General features: G+C 50.1%; 1 protein-coding gene and 2 long non-coding RNA genes across 4 annotated transcripts in view; 2 read left to right on the plus strand and 1 right to left on the minus strand.

Moving 5' to 3' along the window:
• Positions 1-7,445, plus strand: part of LOC309849926 — an 8,061-nt gene extending 616 nt beyond the window's left edge. For both annotated transcript variants that reach the window (XR_014303997.1, XR_014303998.1), the window contains exons 2-4: positions 4,793-4,914; positions 5,517-5,618; positions 7,255-7,445. This is a non-coding gene — a long non-coding RNA (uncharacterized lncRNA). The remainder of the gene's footprint in view (positions 1-4,792; positions 4,915-5,516; positions 5,619-7,254) is intronic.
• Positions 7,446-9,220: 1,775 nt separating this feature from the next.
• CTSE (cathepsin E) lies at positions 9,221-20,388 on the minus strand. The gene is made up of 9 exons (XM_082703084.1): positions 20,200-20,388; positions 19,359-19,515; positions 18,688-18,805; positions 17,594-17,712; positions 15,258-15,457; positions 14,336-14,458; positions 13,016-13,157; positions 12,839-12,937; positions 9,221-9,969 (listed from the first exon to the last, which is right to left on the minus strand). Exons 1-9 carry the CDS (start codon positions 20,268-20,270, stop codon positions 9,805-9,807), a joined length of 1,194 nt encoding a protein of 397 aa, XP_082559210.1. The 5' UTR covers positions 20,271-20,388; the 3' UTR covers positions 9,221-9,804.
• A 689-nt stretch (positions 20,389-21,077) lies between these two features.
• LOC309849689 lies at positions 21,078-25,286 on the plus strand. Its single transcript, XR_014303840.1, has 2 exons — positions 21,078-21,175; positions 22,949-25,286. It is a non-coding gene; the product is annotated as an uncharacterized lncRNA (long non-coding RNA).
• Positions 25,287-27,628: the final 2,342 nt, after the last annotated feature.

The raw sequence follows: 27,628 nt of genomic DNA on the forward strand, positions 1-27,628 counted from the left end.
CCGGGGCAGCTGGGAGCCCCCCAGGAAGGGGACCTTTTCTTTGTGGAAGGATTAGATTCCCATGTGCAGCAGATTTAGTCCCACCACGAGCCTGGCAGGGAGATGTTCTGGTCCTCACGCCTGTCCTCACCCTAGTGCCATCCGTCCACTGCATCGCACCACCTGGCCACCGCGCCCGCGCACACCCCCCCCCCCAACACACACCGGCGCGCAAACACACATGCACACACACAGCACACAGCACCCTGTCCTCCTCAGGACGGGGAGGCAAGTCCTGACATTTCCCTGGGCTCTCTGATGAAGGTGTGCGTCTCCACTTGAAGTACTTAAAGAGACTGCGGTAATTTTCAGCACTGTTAGCACGCGGCCAAGTTTGGTATTCTTGGAGCTGCTGGAACCATGCCCTGGGTAACCACGGCTGGCAGATAAAAGGGGAATAAAGTGAGTTTAGACAAGCCTGCATTAAATGGGTTCCCAGCTCCGCGGGGCTCTTCTTAAGGCTTGCAACACATTCGATGGCGCCCTCCTGCCCCACGTTCCTTCCTTCCTAGATCGGCTGTTTCCTCCCTGGTGGGCTGTCCCTTAGTGTGAGGGTCCTCACTCTGCTCAATCTTCCTCGCCCGTTGATCCTCTGGCCCCGCCCCTTTGTTACTGTCTGTGTCTAACCGGTGCGCTGGGCTCCCGTTCCGCAGAGGCAGAGCCAGTAACCTCGAACCCCACACGTTGCCACACGCAGCACCAGGACAGGCCTGGGTAAGGAGTTTTCAGTGGGACAAAAGCTCCGGCTGAAGCTCAGGCCCTTGTTCCCGTTAGCATACGCGCTGCAGGGAGAGGGCACGCGGATCTCCCGGAAGGCGGATCTTCCCGAAGCTAAGCTCGCTAGCGGACAGGAGGCACCACGCTGGAAGAACTCCCGAGCACGTTTACGCATCACATTCTGCTTTGTTTGCCTGGGAAAGGGCGCACCCATCCACCCTTGGGAGGACCCCGGTGTAGGACATCTTATTTCTTCTTACGTGGCTGCTCTTTAGAATCCACCGGCCTCTCCCTGCCCTACATTCTTCTGCTTTTCTGAGACTAGGTTTTATTTTTTCTATTTTTCTTTTCTTTTCTTTCTTTCTTTCTTTCTTTTTTTTTTTTTAGTTAAATTTTAGTTAGTTAACATGCAGTGCCATATTGGTTTTTGGAATAGAATTCCTGAGACCAGGTTCCCCATGAATGTGTGTGTGTGAGAGGGAGGGAGGCCGAACCCCCACAGAGCGAGGAGACAGACGTGAGCCTCTCGGAGAGAACACGTGAAAGTCACCAACCACAGGGTCTGCCATGGGGGGTGCGTTCGGGGAGGGGAAGTGAAGTCCTCTTGCCTAGTCCTTACAGTCTCTGAACACAGGAGTGAAACTTAGACTTTCAGGGGATGTTTGCAGAACCGTCCCTAACACCTTTGAAAGCCACCGACAGGCTTTAGTTCCCACTTTTTCTGTCCGCATGGATCAAGGGTCAGCAACGTTCCTTCTCTTCCTCTGACACATGCCGCAGTGGAACATGGTGACCGGCTGCCTCTCCCCTGCAGGGGCGGCCCCGACCCTGCCTTCATGGAACTTCCTCCCTTCTTTCCTCTTGCTTGCGTTCATCCAGTCATCTGAGTATGTCCAGCCCTTTGGGGCACGAGACATGCACTTGATCAGTGGAAATAAGACACGGTACTGATAATGCTTTAAGAAATGCAGCTACGCGGGGCGCCTGGGTGGCTCAGTGGGTTAAGCCGCTGCCTTCGGCTCAGGTCATGATCTCAGGGTCCTGGGATTGAGCCCCGCTTCAGGCTCTCTGTTCAGCGGGGAGCCTGCTTCTCCCTCTCTCTCTGCCTGCCTCTCTGCCTACTTGTGTTCTCCATCTGTTGAATAAATAAATACAATCTTTAAAAAAATAAAAATAAAAAAAGAAGTGCAGCTACGGAGTTGTGAGAATTTAGAGGATTTGGAGGAGGAGAAGGCTTTGTGGAAAGGAGGGATTGGAATTGGAGCTTGAAGGATGGGCAGGATATGACCATGCGCAGATCGTGACAAGCAGAGGAGGGAGTCAAGTTCAACATAAGAAGTGATCGGTGGATGGAGGGAAGGAGGTGCCGACTGTCTGCGTGGCAAGAGAGAGTGCAGAGAGGAGGCTCCGAGTCAGGGCTGACCACGCAGGACAGCGATTTCAGTCTGGTTTCTCCAGGCACTGGCTCTTCACCAGAATTTTAGCAATTGTTGTCAAAGGGATGATTTTGCGGGAACTGCTCCTCTGTAAACAGGATAGAAGGGTTCCTTGGAGCAGAAGTGTGTGAGTGAGAACATGGGGATGGTTTGGATCCGGAGTAGAACAGGTGTGAGAGGAGGACAGGAGGTCAAACTGAGGCACGGCCCTAGAGAGCCCTCATCTCAGCTCGGATTCCATCAGCGTGCAGTGGGACCACTGGGGAGTCCAGCTGGGTTTCAGAAGTGTGTGTGGACAGAGGAGAGACCAAACTCAGAGCATCATGACGATCTTGAAATACACCTGGTGAAAGGTAATGACCAGGGATATGGCGACAAGGAAACAAGTTGTAGAGGCAGTTTTGTGACAGAACCAACATGGCAGGGTGCCTGGGTGGCTCAGTCGTGAAGTGTTTGCCTTTGACTCAGGTCATGATCCTGGGGTCCTAGGATCGAGCCCCATATCAGGCTCTCTATTCACCGGGATGTCAGCTTCTCCCTCTGCTTGCCATTCCTCCTGCTTGTACTCTCTCTCTGTCAAATAAATAAATAAAATCTTAAAAAAAAACCACACAAAACAACCAACATGGCTGTCGTGAAGATTCAATCCCTGACTGTTGGGTCATTCAGCTGCTGTCACAGGGGTCCTCCTGCCTAGCCAGCCCTGAGCCAGGTGTTACGTGTTCAGTGGGCAACAGGAAGTCTTTTTTTCCTTTTTAATAGACTTTATTTATTTATTTTTGAGAGAGAGAGAGAGAGTGCGCGCATACATGTGAGTAGGGGAGGGACAGAGGGAGAGAGATTCTCAAGCAGACTCCATACCCAGTACAGAGCCTGACCTAGGGCTCAATCCTGCAACTTGGAAATCATGACCTGAGCTGAAATCGAGAGTCAGATATTTAACTGTCTGAGCCACGCGGGCGCCCCAAGCTCTCAGTAAACCTTAATTACCACAGGAGACGTGCTACAGGAGTAGGAAGGAGCGCGGGCAGATGGAGGGATGAGCTTGGGTCAGGCTCTGCTCCCTGAGCCTGCGGAACCGCGGGGATGCCGATGCCCTCGCTGAGAGTGGAAACGGAGAGCTGGGAAGGGGATATGGGAGCTTCTGTTTTGTCTAAACTGAGGCTGAGACAACCAGCAGGACGTCTCTGTGGCACCAGGGACGTGTGGTGCTGGAAGGTCTGCCGGGGCGGGCTCTCCCTGTCTTGTGCATGCTTTTGTCCCCAGACCATGGCATAGTGGGGGGCGCATGCTCAGTGCTTGGCCCTGACACCCCCCCCCCGACCCTACCCAGGCCCAGCCCCTGCCCCTCTTCTCACATCCCGCCAGAGCAATTCTGGTGATGGCTCTTGCTGTTTTCCCGTCTCAAATCCACCAGCGCAGCCACCGCAGGTCTCGGAGCCTGCAAGCAGGGCACCAGGGCAGGAGAAGCAGACACAGGGCTGCATCTGGGCTGGAAGATGGGCAGAGCCCCTGGCCCCCCAGCAGCCTCCTGGGGAGGCCAGAGACATCAGAAGTGCAGGGACTCCATGCCCACGGGCAAGAATCTGACCGACAGGGACAGGAGAAAGCAGAAACCTGCAGAGAGTTCACGCTCACCCACCACCCTGCCACCTGGTCATGAGACCTTTCTGAGCTGCACCCAGTCCCCACGGCCTTGCGGCGATGCCTGGGGAAGCGAGCAGCACAGGAGCTTGCTGCAAATGTGGCTTCGGCTCGAGTCACCTTCCTGTACGTTTTCCTTCTCTCTCTTCCTCACTGCCCTTTGTCTGCTCTTGTTTCCTCCACATTGAACTTCCCAGTAAAATGTTAAATAGAAGCTTCTGACTCAAGAATGAAAAAAAAAAAATTCCCTGTTAGGGAACTTGGGCCAGGATAGGGTTCCACAAATACGTGCTGGGTCCACGGGGGCGTTAGAGGGCTCGAACTCCGGCTCCACCACGCAGGGAACGACTGAAGACCGAACACTTCCCTGGAAAAAGTCAGACATTTACAAACCGTCTGCTTGGAAAGGTCGACATGGGGGTTGTGTCCGTGGCTCAGACCCGCGCAAGAGGCACCTCATCTCCTAAGGGAAGGGGAGAGACAGGAGAGAGACGAAGGCAGAGGAGGAACTGGAAACATGCTCACATTTGAGAAGCAGGAGAAAGAAAAAGATCCCAGCCGCAGGCCTGCAGAGGCAGACGCCACTGGTGTTCATTCAGCGCCCCCCACGTCAGGCCACCTGCAGATAACGTGTGGCCAGGGGTTACGGTTGAGCTGGTAGACAGAACTGACAACCAGACAGAGTTCCTGCCTCATGGAGCTTGAGTTGAATAGACGTGGGGGAGATGTCCTGCTGGTCCTTTCGCCTCCTTCAGATCTGCTGTGTCAGCGAGCTCGGCCACCCTCCTTGTGTCTGTGGGACACAAAGAATGACCCTGAGGTCCTAGGGCTGTGGGAACCACGAGACAGAAGGGATCCCCATTCTTGAGTTGTGCGACTCGTCCCTCGGACGGTTCACGTGAGAGAGACACTTTTACTGTGTCGAGGCACTGCGATTCGGGGTTTATCTGTTACAGTAGTTGGTGCTGCGTCATAACCTGGCGAGTGTTGGAAAAGCAAGAGGCGGATGGTGAAGCCGAGGAGCAGAAGCATGTTCTGGTCCCGAGGCCCGGCCTTGTGTGTCCTTCACACACCCCAGGTTTGTGGTCCGGGAGTAAGTTCTCCCATGTGTCTTTTCCTTCACCATCCCCGTGGGTACGATTCTTCTGGAAGAGCTGCCCAGCCAGGTGGCCGAGCCCTGCCCTCAAGCTTCACTTACAGAAGGGATCAGGCTTCACAGTCCTGAGACCTCTGACTCTCACCGCGGGACAGTCATCTGGTCACCCTCCTGTGGCAGATGCATGTGCCGGAGCTCCTCAGCCAAGAACACAGAAGCAGCAGGAAGAGACAGACGACAGGACATTGGGAAGGACAGAGGCAGGGTAGTCGGGGCGGTCTCAGCACTGTGGACTTGGGAGCTATCTCCCCGGGTGCCTGCCAGGCCCCAACACCCGTCCTCCCTATGGGGCCCCTCAACATCCAGCTTCCCAGGAGAGAGAGAGAGTCTGGTGGGCTGACTGAGGCCTGTGCCTGGAATGTGGATGCTAATGACAGGACTGCCTGCCCGCCAGCCTCCCACGGAACAGGAGAGGGACCTGGGAACAGGAGAGGGAACAGGAGAGAGCACCTCCAAAGAGGTGATGCCCAGTCCAGACACAACAGGTTCCCTGGAACCCTCACAGTGAGGTCTTTCTTCCACAGACAGGAAGAGGCTGTCTGGAGCGTCTTGGGATCAGCAACCGGAGCGTCTTGGGATCAGCAACCGTGGACTTGTTGGTAGCAAATGCGTTTTTATTTTAAAAGGTAACTATTATTGGAGGGAATGACCAAAATCTACCTGTCTTCCTTGCCCTGGAGACATCCTGAACTGACAGATACCTGGGCTTGGGGGAAGGGGAATAAATTAGAAGCAGAGGGGATGCCTGGCTGGCTGAGTCGGTGAAGTGGCTGCCTTCAGCTCGGGTCATGATCCCAGGGTCCTAGGATCGAGTCCTGTATCAGACTCCTTGCTCGGCTGGGAACCTGCTTCTCTCTCTGCCTGCCTCTCCCCCTGCTTGTGCATGCATGCTCTTTCTGGCAAATAAATAAGTGAAACCTTAAAAAAAAAATTAGCAATGGGGATGAGGGGCCTGGAGACGTGGATTCTAATTTCACTATTACTTTTGACAAGTCATTTCATTATTTCATCACTCCAATTTCCTCATTTAGAGAACGGGGTAATAAGACCTGCTCTAATTTACAGATTTTTTTTTTTTTTTTTGAGTGGGGAAAACAAAGAGAAAAAAGGGAAGAAGTACAAAATACCAAAAGCTCCTGAAAGGACTTCGATAAGCCGAAAATAAATACATAAGAGCCGCTGGTTAGTGACGCATCTGTTAGAGGTTGAATTGTGTTTCCCCCAAATACATGTTGAGTCATAAGCCCCAGTCCCTCATTTGGAAAGAGGGTCTTGGAACATGCAGTTAGTTAAGTTGAGATGAGCTCGTACTAGAGTAGGGAGGCCCTTAGCCAATAGAAGAGAAGAGAAGAGACAAAAAGATGCACAAGGGACCACCCGGCAGAGACTGAGGTGTGGTCGTTGTAAGACAAGGAACATGAAGGACTGTCAGCTCCCTCACGAAGCTTGGGAGAGGCAAGAAATATTCTCCCCTATGGGTTTCAGAGAGATAATGGCCCTGTTGAGCCCTTAATCTTGGATTTCTAGCTTCGGGAGCCTGTGAGCTGGTCCGTTCCTGTAGCTTTAAGCCACCCTGTTGTGGCACTGTTTCATGGAAGCTCCAGGGAACTGAATACACATCCTTTAACGGATTCCCAAGGTGCCGCAAAGCTTGGCCAAAGCTCTTGACCTACCACTGAGAGGTTTGTGACCTAAGATCAGACATGGGACACGGGACAAGGACCCGAGTTTCAGGGGTAACAGCACGGATATGAGGGTCACAAAGAGCAAAGGTCAGGTTTGGGAAGCCCATGGGGCTAAGCTGGTGCCGAACCAGCAGAGTTTAGTCCACATGGACGAAAAGCATCACTTCTGCCTGGAGAGACAGCGCGCTCAGAGCAGAACTGGCTCTCGGCAGCCTCGGACCTGCTCTCACTTCCTGCGGGCACAGAGCCAGCACCGCCCTCATGCCCCAGGCCTCCAGCACTCAGGCCCCAGGTCCGCAGGGACATGGAGGCACATGCGATCCATCGGGGGAGCCCGCTGCACGGAGATCGCGTTTAGGGAGCAAGCCTGCTGGGATGCTATGTGCCGGTGACCTCCCACACGGCTCTTGGGTGCTTGTTTTAGAGGCGTCATAAAGCTTTTTTGCTCTAGGCCCTTCTGCTCATGCTGAGTGTGGGTCTGGTCCCTGGGTGATGCGTGTTTACACATAGGCACTGTAGCTGTTGGATCCTCAGAATAACCCATGAGGTGGTTACTGTTAACATGCCCATTTTACAGATGAAGGAACTGAGGTGCGGAGCTCCCACAACTGGTATCGAGAAGCCAGCCCAGGCCTGTACGACTCCGGAGCCTGCAATTCTGACTGCTCTAGTATATTCCTTTGATAGTTTATTTGGATCAGGCTGTTCTGAATTAACTCTGGAAGTAATAATTTAGTAAAAAAAAAAAAAATGAACAAAACCAAAAAAGTGTGTGTGTATATCTATGAAGCCGGGATCACCATGACTTCATACTTTAAGTATGAAGGGTGAGGGGAGCTAACATGATGAGCTAAGTCCTTCCATCCAGGAAAACCCATAGCTCTGGGAGGTGGGCATCTCAGAGACATGAAGTCACTAGCCAAGGTCACTAGATTGATCTGGGCAGGGCACAAATGCGAATCCAGGTTTAAGTTCAAATGCAAACCTGGTATGTCTTTCATGACCTCTGTGCCAAAAGTGACAGTTGGGATCTGTCCCACTGATCATAGAGTAACTCACTTAGTGCCTGGCACAAAATACTTATGGGATTGGGTTGGATTAAACCCAAATGAATCTAATGTTCATTAAAAGAGGATCTGATCAATAAATAGACACCGTGCAGATGTTCGAAGACGTTCCAAGAGCTGACTGTGCTGATGTGGAATCTGTTATATGAGCAGTTTAGACACAAGAGTGTGTAGCATCACCCCCCCCCCCAATTTTTGTTTATTCATTTGAGGGAGAGGGAGCACATGAAAGTGAGAGCATGAGCAGGGGATGCGGCAGAGGGAGAGGGAGCAGCAGACTCCTCAATGAACAGAGAGCCCGATGTGGGACTCGATCCCAGGACCCTGGGATCATGACCTGAGCTGAAGACAGATACTTAACTGACTGCGTCACACTGGCACCCCATGATTCCTTTTTTTTGCAGGAAAAAAATAATTCCTTACCTATGGCTATCTCTGTGTATACAAAGTCTGCATAAAACAACTTCAAATTAATAATAATGCTTATCTTTGGGGGTTAGGATCATTGAGGACTTTCACTTCATTTTTAATAAGAAAATCCTTGAAGATAGTTGCATTTTGCAAAAAGCAAGAGCAAAAGGAAGGAAAAGAAAGTCATGTTGTTCCTGGTGACACCAGATCCCCCCAGAATAGATTCCACCATCCCACCAGGATACAACTTGGACCTGGATTTACCAGGTCAGCTCCCTCAGGATGGGCCCTGTGGCCCCATCGGAGAAAAAGGTTCATTCAGAGCCCCTCTCTCCCCATAGCCACTCCTTGCACATTCTGAAATATTTTCATTTACAATAAACTTAAGAGCGCACAACCAGGAACCAGGATTCCTTGGGACTGTGCCTGGAACATCTTTTCATATTGGGGTCAAGTCAAAAGTTCACAGAAACTACCTCGAAAGGGCACCTTCTGGCTAAGTGTGGGGTGCTTTGAATATTGACAAGACTACAGTAAGTTGAAGCACACTCACTTTTCTGAAAGCCGGTAAATAAAGTGAAAAAGCCAAGTAAGCTTGCCTTTTCTATATGAACTATACCTAATAGTAAGCAAATAGTTGATGAACACCTTTTTTTTTTTTTTTAACAGAACAGCTCTGGCCAAAACAAAACAAAACAAAAAAACCCAGGTGAAAAAAAAATTAGAATTCGAAAAAAAAATCTGTTTTGCAGCCGTAATGATAGTGTGGATCTCGGCCATGATAATTAGTGGTTGCTGAAATCTTTGGGTGAAATGCTGAAGGAAATCACTCATGGATGGATGTGTGAGCCCAACAGCTCCCGAACCCACTCATCAGTCCTAACCTTGTGAGTAAAGAAGCTCTAGGCATGATCTGCCTCCTGATGGGCTGCTAGGGAATGTGCCCGGCACTGTGGCCAGGCTCTAGAGCCCACAGCCATTTTGTAGGAAAGATGGACTCAGAGAGCCACATCGCTGGACATCTCGGGCTTTCAACCTGCAAAATTCAGAATGCGGTCGACTAGAGACAGTTCAAATTTGAATTTTACTTGCATCCTGATACACACAAGTCACCGATAAAAATGACCCAACATTTCCCCGACAATGGGGAACATCTGAACACCGATTGCCTATTTAAGAGTATTACAAGGATTTATGGATAAATCTTGGATGTGATGATTTATGATGTGATGCCAGGAATTTGCTTCCGGATAATGCAGGCAGGTGGGCTGGGGAAAGGAGGGGTGGCGGGTACTGATAAAACAGGCCTGGCCACGTGCAGGTCATCTCTGTGTACAATCTTTGCTTGCGTACATGTCTGGAGGTTTCCAAAAGGCAATGTTAGCAACAATAGGAAGCATTACACCTTAATGTTTCCATCATGATGGCAGTGGAGGTGGGTGCACGTGGGTGTGTGTGAGGTGTGTGTGAAGTGTGTCAGTGTGTGTGTGTGTTCTTACTCTCTTTTGGAGCTAATTCAAGTTGCAGCTCTAGAACTGTAGCTTCCTGAAAATGACTTTTTGATCTCCATGAAGGGTGCCCCAACCCAACGGGCGCAGCTGGATTTCCAAGGGGTGTCAGACATGCAGGCACAGGCACAAGGCTGTTACTTAGGGGACTGCCGGAGCCAGCCCAACACGGTTATTCCCACGATCAAAGACCGAGTAGAACTGCCGAATGAAGACATCTCCCAGGATCCAGAGGGGCCCAGCGGGAGGCTGGATGTCAAGCCCTTGAAAGCCGCTGCTGCAGAACTCCATTCCATCCACAAAGTCCTGGGGAGGGGAAGGAGGTGTAAGTGACGTAGAGGGAGAATAGGGAAGTAGGAGGGCTGTACTGTGTGGTAGTGGTGGTGACTATACCGAATGGCCTTGGACAGTCACAGTGTTGGCTCGTTTTGATCTTCCTCCTGCTCTACACCCCTCCACTTGTTTGCTCAGCAAAGTGTCTGCACAGTCTCATATATGTGGACCTGGGCTTCTAAGTTTTACAATTCTGAGACTAGTTCACCTCTCATACATGCCCCCTGCCTCCCATTTTACAACTGGAAAAAGCGAAACCTTATTGCATGACTGCAAGAGCAAAAAGGTTGGCTTTAAAAGATCTTGGCTTAAATTCCGATTTCTTTAGTTTCTAGTGAAGCGCAACTTCGTTTTTTAAGGAGAGAAATTACACAGCTGTTTTCTTGATGTTCTGGGGGAGAACAAGGCAGGTAGGCATCCAGTGTCCTGTGGAAAGAGTGTTACTTCCCCCAAACTTACTTTTCAGTTTGACAAAAACTTGGGGTCTACTAGGCAGGTGTGGTCTTTCCAACAACTCTTTGAGATTTGAGGTTGCTGATGAGTGTCTGGGAAGTTTACAGAGGGCTTAACGCACCTTCTGGGGAGGAAGGGGATGACCACGCAATGCTGTTACAGGATCCTTGGCTGACTGAGGGGGCTCTGAGTGAAATCTCTCTGAGTGAAATCTGCTGGGCACCACGCTGGGCAATGGGAAGGAAGTGGGGTGGGCAGGGACTCACACAGGGTGCAGGTGGGAGAGACTGGGGGTAATGGGGGGCCAGTGGGTATATAGGCTGATGAGCTTGGCACAGCTAGTGTCTAGCTTGTCCCCAGTGTGGTGTTCATAGTGGCATCTCCAGAATCCCTTTGTCGGAGAAGCTTAGGGGGCTTGACATGAAGCTGTGTTTTAAAGCAAAAATTTGTTTTCTTAGTAGTGCAATTGCTGGATCATAGGGTTGTCCTATCTGAGGACCCTCCATACTGTTTTCTAGAGTGGCTGCACCAGTTTGCAATCCCATCATCAGTGCAAGAGGGTTCCCTTTTCTCCACATCTTCTCCAATGCCTGTTGTTTCTTGCCTTGTTGATTTTAGCCATTCTGGTATGTGTGAGGTAACATCTCATTGTAGTTTTGATTTGCATTTCCATGATGATCTGTGATGTTGAGCATCTTTTCATGTGTCTGTTGGCCAACTGGATGTCTTCTTTGGAGAAATGTCTACTTGTGCCTTCTGCCCATTTTTAATTGAATTGTTTTTTGGGTGTTGAGTTTTATAAGTTCTTTATATATTTTGGATACTAACCCTTTATTGGATACATCATTTGCAAATATTTTCTCCCATTTTATAGACTGCCTTTTAGTTCCATTGATTGTTTCCTTTACCATGCAGAAATTTTTTACTTTGATGAGTTTCCAATAGTTTATTTTTGTTTTTTGTTCCCCCTTTGCCTCAGGAGACGTATCTAGAAAGAAGTTGCTGTGGCCAGTGTTAAAGAGGTTATTGTCTGTGTTCTCTTCTAGGATTTTTATGCAACTGCACTACTAAGTATTTATCCAAAGCATACAAACATACTAATTCAAAGAGATACATGCCCCCCGATGTTTATAGCAGCATTTTCCACAATAGACAATAGCCAAGTTGCAGAAACAGCCCAAGTGTCCACAGACTGATGAATGGATAAAGAAAATGTGGGATATATATATATATATATAAATAGATGAATATTACTCAGTCATAAAAAGTCTTGCCATTTGCGATGTTGTGGATGGAGCTAGAGGGTAAAATGCTAAGCAAAGTCAGTCAGAGAAAGACAATTATGATATGATCACATTCACTTGTGGAATTTAAGAAAGAAAACAAATGAGCAAAGAGGAAAGGAGAGAGAGAAAGAGAGGTGAACTAAGAAACAGACTCTTAACTACGGAGAACAAACTGATGGTTACCAGAGGGGAGTTGGGTGGGGGGATGGGTGAGACAGGTGTTGAGGATGAAGGCGGGCACTTGTGTTGACTACTGGGTGGTATGGAAGTGGTGAGCCGCCATATTGTAACACCTGGATCTATTATTGCCCTGTATGTTAACTAACTGGAATTTAAATAAAAACTTTAAAAGAACATTTGTTTTCACTTGCACTGTCTTTATGCTTGGCGGCTTGGGGAAAGGATTAATGGAGATCAAGGTGTGGGGGGTAGTTAAGTCTCTGAAGTGTCTACACTTTAGCACCTCCATTCTGATGCAATCACCCTGGGCCTGTGGGTGACTTTCTGGTAAAGTCTGTATGTTGAGTGTCACCAAAGGACTGCATGTGACATTGAAAATCTGGGCCAACTGTCGTGTGAAGAGATCACAGGTTTCCCCCAGGAATTCTCTTTCTGGGGAATTCTACCTCTCCCTACAAACTTAGGAATCTACTGCAGTGAAAGACATTTACTTGTCTGAGGAGAATGTTCATCTGAATGCGATTACAACCTCATTCTGTCCCTCCTTCCCAAGCCTCCTAACTTTCTGGGGCTCGATATCCTCATCCACAGAATGGGATAATAATATCCAATCCTACTGGGTGTTTGAGGGGCTAAAGTTTTGGCCATTAAAAAGTCTACATGTCAGAATACGTCACTAAATGGCTTGTCCAAGGTTTGCTGCTACTTCGTGGCAGGACGGGAACTGAGAGAGAATCAGCCTGGCCACCATTTTTCCACCACAGGCAGCTCTGTCCTTTCTGGAGGGAACGCCCCTTCAGTGCAGGAGAAGATGGGAGGGGGGCTCGGGGTAAATGCAGCCCGAGTGCAGGCGACTGAAAAGAGGAAGTGGTGGGCTGGTGGGGGAAACCCTATGACTTGCAGAATGAGGAAACAGTTCTTACCAGCAGGGTATAGGTGGTTGGTTGGAGGGTGTAGGAGACGCCATTGATGGTGAAGGTGACATCCGGCATGACGTTGAGGTTGGCACACTCCACCCCGTACTAAAACACAACACAGAGGCCTTTAGAGGCCTTCCCCCTCTCCCGCTCCCGCCTCTTCCCTACCCAGCAGGCACGGACTTCTCCATCCATGGGTTCTGCCCCAATGGCCTTCTGCAGCTGCTTGATTTTGTCCGAGGGGCCTGTGATGAGGGAAGTCCCCGTGTCCACGATGGCCTGGCAGCCCTCAGAGCAGAACATCACGGCGCCTCCCACCTGGATTCTGAGGACAAAAGAAATGTCATCAGCCAACCCCTCACCCCGTCTCCACCCCATCAGTCCCCCTTCCCCTCGGCCATGGAGTTCCCCAGGCTCCTCAGCGGCTCTCACCCTCTGCCGGGCTCTCAAACATACAGTAATGATACCCAGTCTGATGGTCTCACCCATCAATATTTGTCAGTTTTTCTGTAACTGAGATCCATAACTGGAAATACATTTACTTTAGACTCCGTACACATACACACACACACAATATAAAAATTTCACAAAATAGGGCTTAATCTTAGTATGTGAAGTGCACTCTGATATCTTCTATTTTATTCCATCTCATTAAAAATGTATGTCATGATCCCCTAAAATGAGACCATGACCCAGAAGTTGGTTAGCCCCGCTGGCTTGAAAAACCCTGAGCAGACAGTGAGCCCTGAGGCTTTCCGCTGTTCTGTCCCTCGTGGCTCGCACAGGCTCTCACCTCACAGAAACATGTCCTTGGCAGCATTGAAGCGTGAATTGCATTTCTTTAAATTCCTGCACTATCTGACACAGTGCTCAGTATGTGACGGGCATCTGGTCCCATGTCCCTGATTGCTCCATGCCCCCCCCCCCAATGTCTGCATGTATGTAAGTCAAGGTCCAGTCCAGGCCACCTCCTCTGGAAACCCCTGCTTGAGCAGAATAGGAGCTGTCCCGCCCCGTCTGCTGGGCCACTTTGGCGGTCTTTCAGACCACTGACCACCATGCATTTCACGATGGTAGTGGGACGTGTGTGTGTGTGTGTGTGTGTGTGTGTGTGTGATCTTCCGGACATACTTCATGGAGGCAAAATCTGAGTCTGGTTCATTCCTGCACCCCGCGTCACCCACCCCAGGCCTTGTGTGTGAATTAATGTGAAACGAGCCTCGGATAATTGGCGGAGGGTTTGTGTTTATCGTGTTGACTTGAGGGCGCAGCACGTGGACCAGGAGGGAAGCTGAGAGGTGGTACCGCATACTCACTGGCCTGGCAACCGCAGCCCCCTCCTGCACCTCCACATTTCCAGCCCCATGCGGCGAGCGCCCCCGCCCCCCGCTCCACTCCTGGGGACCAGCACGCTGATTCAGGTCAACTCACTGAACCCGATTTGCCTTGAGCCCGTCTTGAGTTCTTGCCTCGTACCGTAACTACGTTGGGGAGAATACTCACGCATCCAGGGCAATCTGCCAGTAGCCTTGCTTGGTGACAGGGACCCAGTTCAGATTCCCAGAAAAATGGGAGTGGTCATAGCCTCCGAAAATGAGTTCGCTCCCCGTACCGCCTTCTGGGTCACTACATGGAAAGAAAGGCAGATCGTCGGGGAAGGGCCGCTGGGATAGTGTGGGAACAAGCTGGTCGCCTACCTCAAGCATCTAGACAGGCAGAAATATCAGCCCGGGCTTTGAGATCAGGGCTCCTGATTACTGCAAGTTGATTAATCTGGGCCTTTTTGAGCAAAAGGTTGAAGTATAGAAATAGCTCTGCCTGATCGCTGGTGGACGTCTTCTTGTTTCTTTGATAAAAGGGCAAGGGAGGAAATAGACGGGGACCGCTGCTCCGTCATGCAGAACCGAGGCTAGGACCACTGGGGTGTGCACACACCACGTGACTTACATGCTCCCCCCCCCCCCAAAAGCCTTTTCCCCTAAGTATCTTTCCCACTTTTGTTTTGATGGTGCCTGGAGTTTCCGTATGACTCATCCCAGCGACCCAAGGTAAGGAAGACTTCATGGGAATGCAACATGACTTACTAGAGCTGGAAAATCTATTTACTTTCCTTGGTGCTCCCGGTGCCTGGCACTGTGGTCGGCATGTAATAGGGACTTGATAAATATATATTCACTGCACAAACGAAGAGCCAACCCCAGAGATTCCTCCCATTGGCTCAGTGCACTACAGTTTACAAAGTAAGGCAAACCTCGTTTCTTCAATGCCCAGAGAGGGCAAGCCCAAGGTCACGCAGCTGGTAATAGGAGAAGCAAGGGACCCACGCCAGGCGTCTGACTGCAAATGCTGATGCTCCCTTGGCTGCACCATGTTATCTCCCTGGGGTTGTCACTGAACTTCACCTTGGTGGGCTTGACGGGCCTACCTGCTCATGTACACGGAAAACATGGGTATATCCACCAGGTTCTGCGCCATCATGTTGTCGAACACCGGGGTCACCCCTCCCACAGCCAAGGAGGGGTAGCCCAGGCCCAGAATGCCATCAAACTCCGCGTTCACAAAGGTCTGGCCGGGCTCCGTGACGCTCTCTCCAAATTGCTGTCCGACCACAACCAGTCCTTCCACCTGACGGGAGAGAGCCCGAAAGAAAACTGCACGGGAGTTCTCCGGCACAGAGTCTCAGATTCCCTGATTCTCCCTCTGGTCTGAAGCGAATTCTTCCCCCACCCAGCTTCCCTTGATTACATGAGCCCAGGGGTTTCACCACGTTCCCACACCCTCAATGTTCTTTATGTAAACTTTTTTTTTTTAATTGAAGTTTAGGGGCGCCTGGGTACCTCAGTGGGTTAAGCCTCTGCCTTCGGCTCAGGTCGTGATCTCAGGGTTCTGGGATGGAGCCCCACATGGGGCTCTCTGCTCAGTGGGGAGTCTGCGCCCCCCCACCCCACCACTCCACCTGCCTCTCTCTGTGTACTTGTGATCTCTCTCTCTCAAGTAAATAAAATCTTCTTAAAAAAATATAAGTTTAGGGGCGCCTGGGTGGCTCAGTGGGTTAAGCCACTGCCTTTGGCTCAGGTCATGATCTCAGGGTCCTGGGATTGAGTCCTGCATCGGGCTCTCTGCTCAGCAGGGAGCCTGCTTCCCTCTCTCTCTCTCTGCCTGCCTCTCCAACTACTTGTGATTTCTCTCTGTCAAATAAATAAATAAAATCTTTTAAAAAATATATATATAAGTTTAATGCAGAAATCCTAAGTGTACAGTTTGGTGAGTTTTCACAAACTCTCCCTGGTCAGCGAGCTCCCAGACCAGAAGCCGCTTTAGGCACGCTGCTAACTGGTTGTACCTTTCCTCAAAAACACCCGTCTGCTGGCTTCCAGGTACTATGTTGTAATCTCGTTCACTGTCAGTATCCCATGGTATGAATACACTGTCATTATCCATTCTACCACTGCTGGGAATTTGGGTTGTTTCCTGTTTAGACTATGGCTAACAGTGCTGCCTGGACATGTCCTCTGGTGGACACGCGCGCAGACCTCTGTTGGACATATCCATGCCTAGAGGTAAAACATCTACAGTGTATTGTAAGTTTGATAATGTGTGAGGTCAGAGTCAAGATTTTTTTTTTTAACTTTAATTTTAGTTTAATTTAACTATGTGGCTATCCAAAGGACCTTGCACTGTATTTAATAAATACACTCTCATTTCCTCCCCTGCAGTTTTCATGGTCAACAGAATTCAGAGTAGTTTCTGAATTTTCCATTTTGTTCCTTTTGTTTGGCTTACCTTGCGCCAATACCACACTGCCTCGATTACTACAGCTTTAAAGTAAGCCTTGATATTTGTAGTGTTTTTTTCATCTAGGCTGTCTTGGCGTATTATGTATCCACATACATTTTAGAATTAGCTCATCAATTTCTAATAAAAATCATTATTGTTTTGACCGAGGTGACATTAAAACATATAAGTGGATTTGAAAAAGTTTGACTTGTCTATAATACTGGGTCATGAAATACTTAGTCATTTTCAATTTATGTAGGTCTTCCTTAATTTCACTCACTAATGTTTTGCAGTTTTTAGAGTGAAGATTTTGCACATTTTTGGGGTTAAGTTTACTTGTAGGTATTTGATGTTTCTGATGTAAACACAAGTGTCTCTGAAATGTATTTTCCATTTGTTTTTCCCTGATATTCAGAAATAGAAATGATTTTGTTAATCTAGTATTCAGCAATTTTGCTAAATAATTATTAAACCCAAAGGGTCTGTATATATTTTTGGACTTTTTACATATAGCACCTTGTTATATGTGAATAATGACAATAGAGTTTCTTCTTTTACAATCTTAAGGCCCCTAGTTTCTATTTTCTCGCCTTACTGCACTGAGAGCATCTTTGACTCATTCTTCTTCTTTTCTTCTTCTCCTTCTTCAGGCTTCCCTCTCTTTCTTCCCTCTAATTCCGCCCTCTTCTTCCTTCCTCTCCTTCCTTCTTGCCTTAACTCATTCCCTGTGCACCATATCTCGGTGGAATTCGTCCTTGCTGCCACTCTAGAACCCAGGACCCTGAGCAGACTGGCCTGCGGCCATGATCTCAAGCAGGAAGCACTACTCCCGCCTGGCCAGGCTTCTCCCTTTCCCTGGAAGCCAGTTCCTTGTTTCCACCTCTTCCTGAGGCAGATCTGAATGTGTTCCCCTAATGGCTCTGAAGAATATTCTGTTTCCCAAGCTTCTGTCCAAAAGAGAAGAGATGAAGGAATTGTACTCACATTGACTTGGTCAGCTCCGAGGATTCCAGACAAGCTCCCGGTCCCATACTGAATGGAGAAATGACTCCCCAGTGTGCTGTATGTACTGGACTGGGAAGGGTAGAACCTGGTGTGTGTCTCTGGAAAAGCAAGGATGCTGCTGTTGCCTGGGCTGCCAGCTCACTCCCTTTTTCCTGCCCTGATACCCCACAGATGCAAGCTCTCTTCCCTCAACTCCCAAGATGGAGTGGAGGCCTCTAGAAAGGTTGGCCATGACCCACCTTAGTTAGTTACTTGTAGGCCACATGTGGTGGCCTAATCAGAGACCAACTAGTCATCTCTGGGCAAACATGACCACCCACAGTGACCTCATGAGGCACACCGAGATAAGTGTCCTGTATCAGATGCCAGCAGAAGTCTCTGTCGACTAGTGTGGTTCCAAGCCTGACATTCAAAGGAAACCCAGGGGTAAACAAACCCCACTCTAGGCAACGATTCTCAACTCCTTGCTTAGCCTGCAGACACCTAATCCTGAGGTTTTCCGAGACATCGTGTCTCTAGAACTTATCCAGAATAGACTAGGGCATCTGTCTTTAGCTCTACCCTTTCCAGTGCTAACAAAGACGCCTGAGTTACCTCTGGGCCAATGGACCCACCCCTATATTGTGCTCCACCAGTCAAACCTCTGATATCCTGGGATGGGCCACCAAACCCTCTTGAAGCAGGTGAATAGGCAGCCTTGGAACCCAGCCCACCTACCTGCCCAGAAACAGGCATTTGAATGGCACTCTCCCTACCCCCAACATTCTTTTGGGTGTTCCAAAGAGAGTGAGTCATTGTGTATTCAAAGATTTGTACTGAGTTTGTATTTTCAGTGGCTGAGTTTTCTCCTATTAATTCTGATCTGTATGAGAGTTGCTAGCTTGGCTAGCAGTCAATTTTAGCTCTCTCCCTGGCCCAGCACTGTCTCTACCAGAGGCACTGCCTGGGCAGACTCGAGGTGGAGAGGGGAAGGTGGTGTGGCATGCATGCCAGTTTCTGGAAGTCAAGGCCCCCTCCCGCAGAGTGCCAGACCCCAGCTGCCATTCCCTGCTGGGGCTCCCGGCCCTACTTACTGCAGGCTGGGCTGGTGCAGTACACAGAGGGGACCCAGAGGTTGGAGGAGCCAGTGTCGAAGATGACTGTGAAGTTTTGCGGCGGAGAGCCGAGGGAGATGGTGCCGAAGTATTCCATCTACAGGGGAGGGAGGGAAGGCAGCAGAGGGTGGGGCGTGGGAAAGGGGGAAGGTGCTCTCCAGGGGGCCTTGGGAGAGCTCGCTGGGACCAGAGCCTGGGTTAGCACAGACTGGGGCTCACAGAGCCTGGGGAGTGGCAACGGAAGGTAGGAGGAGCAGACACAGGGGACATCAAGTCTCCTGCACTTCTTTAGCTCTCATTTGCATTATTTCTCTTAATTGCTTTATGAGCAAGACCGAGGACTTGTAATGCCTTTGTTCTACAATCAGGGAGTGGAAGCTCATGAAGGTTAAATCATTTGGCCAAGGACACAGAGCAGGACCCTTCTGTTTGGGAGACCTTTTCTTCTGCAGAGAGCTCTGCCCATTTGGACGCATCGGGGCTTGCTCGGTCATATCCACGGGGACACAGGGGGTTGGTCCCTATGGGTTATCCTAGAAGAGAAATCCTCCCTGGCCTTCAGTGTCACTGACCTGACACTGGCCATGCCCAGGGGCCAAGCCATCCCCCCCTCTCCCCCTTCCCCAGCCCCTGCCCCAGGAGTGCCTCACATCCAAGTAGTTGATGAGGGGCTCGTTGGCATCCTGGTTCATTGCGCAGGACTCAGTGAACTGGATCATATCCAAATTCTGGGATTTCCAGAACTCAGAGAGCTGGCCCCGTGCCCGCAGCTTCTTCCGGAGGGACTGTCGCCTCCTGAGGGGCACCCTGAGGACAGAGCCCATGTGAGACACAGGTGCAGCTCTGCCTCAGACCCTCCGCCTCCCTACCCCATTCTTCCAGAGGTAAACAGGGAAATTACACAGGAGGAGGTCTGCAAGGCAGCAGAGTTGCCAGAATTGGCCACAGTTTGGCCAGAATTCGTGCCCTCTCTGCCCCTGGCCTATCAGTCTTGTTTCTGCTCCTTAAGAGTCTTAGAACCTTAGACTTGAAGTGGCCCCTCCCTCTCAGACATGAGCTCTTCGAGGTCGTCTAGGAAAACGGTCCGCGTTGTGCGTGAACCTCTTAAAGGATTGATTTAAAGGGAGAGAAAGACTCCTGGGGGCAGCCACGGTCATTCCCTCGGGGACATGCTCGGTCCTTGGAGCCCCCAACCACAGCAGCAGGCTCCCGCTCTCTACTAGTGTGAGAAGCTCCCTGGGGCTTGGCCAGGGAGTTCCATCAGAGGTCGCGGCAGAGGGATGGTTTTTCATGGGCTAGAGGTCAAGGCCAACACAGGACGGCCGCTTCCCCCAGCCCTTCGTTCTCCTCTTTATTTCCCGGTCAGCTTTTCTCTCCCAGGGCAGCCCTAAGCTCGGGCGCAGGCAGCAGCGCCCGCTAGACCGGGTCTGGGGACGGGCTTGGGGGATGGTGGGTCTGGGGACAGACAGGGTGCTGGGGACGTGGCCTCACCTGTGGAGCTGCTGTTGAGCCAGCCCCAAGTCCAAGAGCACCAGCAGCAAAAGAATGAGTGTCTTCATCATGGGCCCTGCCGGCAGCTTCCTCCTTGCTCGGCCGCGGCCTTCCCCGGTCCCTCTCCTTTCCTCCCTCCTGCAAGCCAGCGGGGACAGACGAATCGCGCGAACTCTCGGATCTGATCTGCCCTGCCCAACCCAGCCTGAGGACCCAATGATAAGGCCTCTTGCGTCAATGGCCAGGCCCAGAACAAACAGAGCGAGCATGACGGGGTGTTTTCCTTCCTCCCCTCCGCCCCCCTTTCCCTCCTGCAGGGGCCGGGGCGCAGGCTTCGTGGGTCTGGGGTGGGACTTGGGGGTCTGCGCACCCTCTAAGAGAAGGATGGCGGCGCAGGTTCAGCTTCTCCCAGAATTTTGGGTGTCCTCTCCTGGCCCCTAGAAACCCTGTGATTATGACTTGGGAGAGCCCTGGGCCACGGACGCCGGGACCCCTCCGCTCACGTATCACCACGACTAGTCTGGCTGAGGACTCCTGTGGGGTTGGAAGCCTGGTTGTCACCTGTGGGACAGGTTCTAACTCAGAATACCATCAATCAGGTCTCTCTCCTCATTCCCTCAGGAGCCTCCAGGGCGGTTGACCCTCCCCCGCCGTCCACTCTGAGGCAGAGACTAGTGCTCCTCAAAGCCGCTGACGTGGGAGACTGGGCTGTGAAGCTGGTTTTTTGCATCTCGAAGGCTTGATGAATGTGGGGCTGCATTGTGAAGGGAGGTTTGGAGAACACAGAGGCAGCCCTGGGCTGGGGATGGGGGTGGGGAGGTACAGCTCCTGGTGGGGCGGGGGGGAGGGGGGAATGATTCTGGAGCGGGTGCCTGTATTTGTTTGCTAGGGCTGCCATAATGACTTACCACAGATTGGGTGGCTTAACAGAAAGTTATTTTCTCGGGATTCTGGAAGCTAGAAGTCCAAGATGAAGGTACGGACAGGATTTGTTTTTTCCTGAGGCCTCTTTCCTTGACTTGTAGGGATGGCTGCCTTCCCTCTTCTTCCTCTGAGTGTGTCTGCGTCTTGATCTCCTGTCCCTATATGCCATGTTGGACTGGGGTCCACCATAAAGACCCCATTCCAACCTAATTACTCTTCGGAGGCCTGATATCTCCATACAGTCACATTCCGAGGCACTGGAGGTTAAGACCTCAGCATAAGAGTTTTGGGGGCTACAATTCAGTGCGTAAGACAGCAGGAGCCTCAGTCTGTTCCTGGAGTAGGGGGCAGTGGGGGCTCAGCATGATTAGCTACTGCTATCCCAGCCTGATTAGCTACTGCTATGAACCCATCTCTATGGCCATTCAACTTCCTAACCAAAGGGAGGGCTTTATCGCCTTGAGTGAGGGTGGAGAGTGGTGGGGAGGAGCACCCTCGCCTGACCAGGACCCAGATCCAGGTTTATGGGACACTCTGAACCCGGGCCGTCGAGGCTCCGGAGTGAAGGCAGAGAACCAGGGTTGGGTCAGCTTTGCTCTGACGAGCCAGCGATTTCCACAGTGTTTTAGCTTCCTCCTTGGCTCTGTTTCCATCTGAGGAGCCCCAGCCACAGACAGACTTGGAGTTTGCAGCTAAGCAGAGTACTGCCTTGGGCTCCAAAAATGTTTAGGAGGACATCAAAGGGACTTAGGGAACAGCCTGGACCCTGGAAGTGCTGACCCCAAAGGCACAGAGCCTCTGCAACATTTGCCCATTTGGCTGTTGGCTTTGACCTTCACTGGGGACCGACGCCTACCTCCAGGAGGGCAGCCTGAGCCAGAAGAGGCTAGACGTTGAGATAAGCCACTGTGACATTTTGCTCTGTCATGGTTTGCCCATGATTGCCCGACTGCTACGTCCCTTAGATCTATTACCTGGCAAAGAGCCCACATACATTGCTGAGTTTTAAGGAGGATCAAAAATACAAAATATGGTACATGGAAGCACTTGAAAAAAACTGTACTGTGTCACCCGACTGAAGATCTTCGCTATAAAATCCTTGAACTGGGAGACTTCTTCTTGCCTTTAGGGCAAGGCCACTTACATAACAGATGAGGACACTGAGGCACAGAGAGGCAGAGTGACAGCCCCAGGTGCGCGTGATTCCTTTAGTGGCGGGGCTAGGGTTGGGACCCAGGCCTCCTCCTTCCCAGTCCGAAGATCTTTCCACTACGGGTGGGGCCGCAGGGTCTGGCTGGGTTTCAGAAAATTTGACGCAGGTTCGAGGCAGGAGGATGGAGATGTCTGTCAGACGAATGGGTTCTGTTCTCTCTGAAATGACAGAAAGCTCGCCTCCCATGGTGGCAGATTAGGGGAGCCTCTCAGGCTGGAACCAAATATCACTGCAGATGATTTGGGAACAAAAGCCCTAGGGGGCGCATGGGTGACTCAGTCGGTTAAGCATCCGACTCTTGATCTTGGTTCAAGGCTTGATCTCAGTCAGGGTCAGGGTTCAAGCCGTGTGTTGGACTCATGCTGGGTGTGGAACATACTTTAAAAAAAAAAAAGCCCTTGGATATGTGCCTGTTGTGGTGTCTGTGTGTATGTCCTTTAAGAAGAGAGAGGGAAAAGCCTTTGGAGTGAAATGGTACCATGTGGGCAAAAACAGGCCATAGTATGGGCAATGATCCTGTCCCTTAGCCCTGGGAGAAGGTCTTTGGAACGAGAAATCCTCAGGCCTGTGGGTTGGAGGCTGGTCAGATGCAGTGCTTTTGTCTGTTTCCAGAACATCTGAAAGCTCTTGGTGTGACACCGTCTAATCAACTTCTCGTTTCTGGAGCTTCAGCTTCAGAAGATAAATAAGTAATAAGAAGACGGTTACTCAGCGCTCTGTGGAAATCAGCTTCATCAGGGCTCCGGAGACAGAGTGTGTCCGTGTAAGACCCAAGCAGCTGCTTCTCCGTCGTGCTCGGCTGGCTCCTGATGGCCGGGCAGGAGGAATCCGCGATGCTCAGAGCCCTGGCTCCGCAACATGACCGCCTCAGCACGAATGTGACCGACGAGAAAATGTCCCAACCTCACTTCTGCTCAAAGCTGATAAATGAAGGAAAGTCAACAATGCTTTGCGTGGTACAGTAGAAAGAGAGCTGGGCTGGGCTGCCTGGGTCTAGTCTTGGCTCTGCCACTAACTGACCGTATGACCAAAATCACTTTTCTCTGAATCTAGTATCCTTGTCTCTACTATGAAGAAGGTGGACAACAAGGAACATTTTGAGGACACACGCTAAGTGCCAGGCTCTGATCTAAGGACCTTGGAAGCATTAGCTCATTCTACGCCTATACCGACCCTAGCTGGTAGACATTATTTTAAAACCCACTTTACAGATGAGATAACTGAAGCACAGAGGGTTTAAGCAACTTGCATAAGGTGCTGTAATCGGCATTCAAACCCAGGTTTGTCGGACTTCAAAGCTGATGATCTGTATTGGGTGATCTTGAGGGTCTGACGTTCAAGAATTTCTTCCTGTAAGAGAAAGACCGAGAGAGAGGCTGGAGGAGGAGACGGGAAATGGAGGAGAGAAAATAATTTTCTGCCTGATGGAAAATTTGACTTTTAACTGTAAGAAGAGAGAAGGGTGTGTGCAGGGTGGCGGGGGAGGTGAGGCGCTTAATGAGAAATTTTGTCATTGTTTCTTTTTGGCAAATATCTCCTATTTTGCTTTCAAGGAGCCTCTGAGCAAGGATCATGACTGTACCGCTGACAGGTGCAGAAATCCCCCCACCTCCCCCCCACTAGTTACCGCTGACCCAGACAATGACGTCTGAAAACTAAAATTTAAGTTGATTTTTTGCTTGTTGCTGTAAGAGAGCTCCCAACACAAAGGTGTTCTTTCCCCAGTGGCTTCATCTGCTTCGGTTTGGCAAAGCCTCTTGTTTTCATGCAACTGGAAAAAAGAAGGATCGGATGTCTCCAGCGTCTTGCCATGTCAAGAATTCAGTTCGCGTGAGTCATTTCCAAAACCACTGTCAACCCTATTCTGGAAAAGCGCCTCTCAGACCAGAAATGATTGCCATATGCCCTGCAGAGGACACAGGCACTGGGGCGTTCCTCACTTGAACACGGCCCGTGTGCGCATGTGCGCTTGTCCCTATACCTGTGAACAGGAGGGACAGTTCCTGCCGCGGGCTTGGTTCAGGGAAGGACGGCATGCTGAAGGGGTCTGTTTCTCTGCTTGTTACCGAGCCCAGGCTTTGGAAGTAGACAAAGCAGGATTTGGGGGATGTGTGATATTGGCATTGTTCAGGATCATCAGATTGCTCTACGGTAGAAGAGGAAGGATTTCCTTGCAGACTGATGTGAGGACTCTGTGGGACCATCCTCAGGAAGAAGGCTTTCCGGGTGTCTCTCAGCCCAGGGCTTGACACCCAGTTAGCACTTAGTTCTAGAGCCCTGGCTACACCATACGGACCAGGGCAGGTGCTGGACCTGGACTAGGACTCATTCTATGCCACCCACTGTGCGAAGTGCCTTAAAAATCCTCACTCGTGCAATTCTCCCAATAATCCCATGAGGTCAATAGTCCTAGAGAGGTAAAAGAATTTGTCCAAGGTCACACAGCTGGTAATGATGGACCTGAGCATAAACTCAAAGAGTCTCTCCATGAATCCACGATCTTTTACAACTCTCACTGCTGTCTGTAGTCTATATATAGGTTACTGTGTGTATATATATATATATTTTAAAGATTTTATTTATTTATTTATTTGGCAGAGAGAGAGAGAGACAGAGATCACAAGTAGGCAGAGAGGCAGTCGGAGATAGAGGGGGAAGCAGGCCCCCTGCTGAGCAGAGAGCCCAATGTGGGGCTTGATCCCAGGACCCCAAGATGAGGACCTGAGCCGAAGGCAGAGGCTTAACCCACTGAGCCACCCTGGTGCCCCATGTTACTATACGTATTAGCTCCTGAAATACGTTGCAGAGACCACATGCTTTTATGTCTTTTAACGTTTCACAAAAGCGATCAAGACTTCTGTCTGTCCTAGTTCTTCTTGTATGATGAGGGGCTAGACTATTTAAAGGCTGGGAAACGTAAAATAAATAAATAAAATGTATGAAGTGAAAATGCTCTCTGACCCTTAGTTTCTTTATCTGCACAATGAATTTGTTAGGAAGATTAATAAAAGCATCTGGGAAAATGGATGGAGGACAGTGAGTGTGCTGTAAACACCTGATTAAAATTTTATTATAAGGGGAAGAGAGAGTGCACTCCGGCAACTATGACAGAAATGGATGCCTTTCCTCCGTGATCTCTGTGGGTTTTCGTTTGCAGACTTCTAGTGGCCTGGGGATACTCAGCCAACGGTGCTCTTCAATCTTTTCCTGCTGGTACCAGCTCTGCAGGCCTCAGAACTGGTTCCATCCTGAACTCCTGCAAGTGGCCCCAGGCTAGGAGTTGGGCTGCGGCTGAATAGGAAAAAAGGCGCAAGTTTAATCTTGGGATCTTTGTAAAGTGCGTGTGTCTCCACACTCTTGTCCCTCTTCCATTAAATGCCTTGGAAACCCACCAGAGGGAAAACACATTCTAGAGATGTGGTTAAGGTGAGGCATCTTCCAGGACGCCAACATACCCGGCTGATCTTCCTCTCCAGTTTAACAAGCTTCTCTGATCAGAGAGTCTGCACACGGAGCTCCATTTCCCAAGTCTTGGCAAACACCACTCATTTACTCACACAAAAATTGGGACACTGAATCTCACCGATTTTTTTCAGAGACAAGAAATCCAAGGCTCCAAGAAGAGTTTTCCTGCCTCAAGGGTGGAAAGTAAGGACAGGAACGAGGGCCTTTCACACCAAACTCTCGCATGCAGTTCTCTGGGGGGGCGGTGGCAGGAGGTGACAGTGGCTGGGACTGGAGTGGGGATGGAACACTGGGAAAGTGTGGTGAGCTTAGATTTCTTCCAGAGATAGAACACGCAGGCCCCAATCTTGAGTTGGATGGGGACGAAAGAAAGGAGGGATCAGGGGCGCCTGGGTGGCTCAGTCGGTTGGGCGCCGTTTGCCTATGGCTCGGGTCATGATCCTGGGGTCATGAGATCGAGTCCCGCGTTAGGCTTCCTGCTCAGTGGGAAGCCTGCTTCTCCCTCTCCCTCTACCCACTTGCCACTTTGTTCTCTCTCTCGCTCTATCTCAAATAAATACATAAATATTAAAAAGAAGAAGAAGGAGGAGGAGGAGGAGGAAAGGAGGGATCAAGAATGACCCTGGGGGCGCCTGGGTGGCTCAGTGGGTTAAGCCGCTGCCTTCGGCTCAGGTCATGATCTCAGGGTCCTGGGATCGAGTCCCGCATCGGGCTCTCTGCTCAGCAGGGAGCCTGCTTCCCTCTCTCTCTCTGCCTGCCTCTCTGTCTACTTGTGATCTCTCTCTGTTAAATAAATTAATAAAATCTTTAAAAAAAAAAAAAAAAAAGAATGACCCTGGACCCCAGAGTCATAGACATTCACAGACATAGACTTGTGTGAAATGCTGTTGGGTCCAGGCTATTTATTTATCAAACATTGTTTGTGATGGGACACCTTGGAAACAGGGGGTCAGGAAGAGATGCTGAATGATTATGGTGTAGTTCTACGATGGAATGCTGTGGGAAAGTCACAAAATAATGAAAAACTCCAAAGAAGAATCTGTAGTCTATATAGTTGGCTTAAAAAGCATGTAACATTGTGTTGGTAGGCTACCATTGTAGAAAACAGAAGGGGGAGAAGGTGTATAGTCCCTTTTGCTTCCATAGGCATAAAACACCTCTGGTAGGCTCTACCAAGAAACCAGTAGCATCAGGTACTTTCTGGGAAGGTGGGCGGGGTGGGGTGAAGAGGCTTGTTGGATACTGTATTGTACTTTTTGAGTTTTGAGGCATTGACTATCTTCCTTCATTAGTTTTCATGTGGCTTTATTCCTTTATTAGTTTTCTTTTGCTGCTATAGGAAATTATCACATACGCATTGGTTTAAAACAGTGACAATTTATTCTCTTATGGCTCCACAGGTGAGAGGACTCACCTGGGTCTCACTGTGTTAAAATAGAAGGGTCGGCGGGGCTACATTCCTCTCCCGAGGCTCTAGAGGAAAATCTATTTCCTTGCCTTTTCTGGCTTCTAGAAGCTATCAGCATGCCTCAGGTTTTGGTCTCTTCCTCCACATTCAAAGCCAGCAGGATTGCATGTCTCTGAGCACTCTCCCATAGACTCATCCCCCTTTGACTGTAGTGGAGGAAAGTCATCTTTTCAGCACTCGTGGGAATAGATCCAGCCCTGTGCCTCCAGGTAATCTAGGATAATCTCCCCACATTGAGTCCTTGATTTCACCCGGGTTAGTCATGTAATTCACAGAGTCACAGATTCCAGGGATCAAAATGCGGACATCTCTGGGAGGGCCACTATTCTGCCTACCACAATAACCTATTCAAAAACATT

Source organism: Mustela nivalis (assembly GCF_964662115.1).
Source record: "Mustela nivalis genome assembly, chromosome: 16".
NCBI classification, from domain to species: domain Eukaryota; kingdom Metazoa; phylum Chordata; class Mammalia; order Carnivora; family Mustelidae; genus Mustela; species Mustela nivalis.

Bases quoted from the DNA above. Each gene is read 5' to 3' on its own strand.
- CTSE (XM_082703084.1), bottom strand. From the start codon at position 20,270: ATGATGAAGACACTCATTCTTTTGCTGCTGGTGCTCTTGGACTTGGGG. The intron at 15,458-17,593 runs GTGAGTACAATT...CTCTCCCGTCAG, and splicing joins TCGGAGCTGACCAAGTCAAT to GTGGAAGGACTGGTTGTGGT. The intron at 9,970-12,838 runs GTAAGAACTGTT...TCCCCTCCCCAG, and splicing joins CAACCACCTATACCCTGCTG to GACTTTGTGGATGGAATGGA.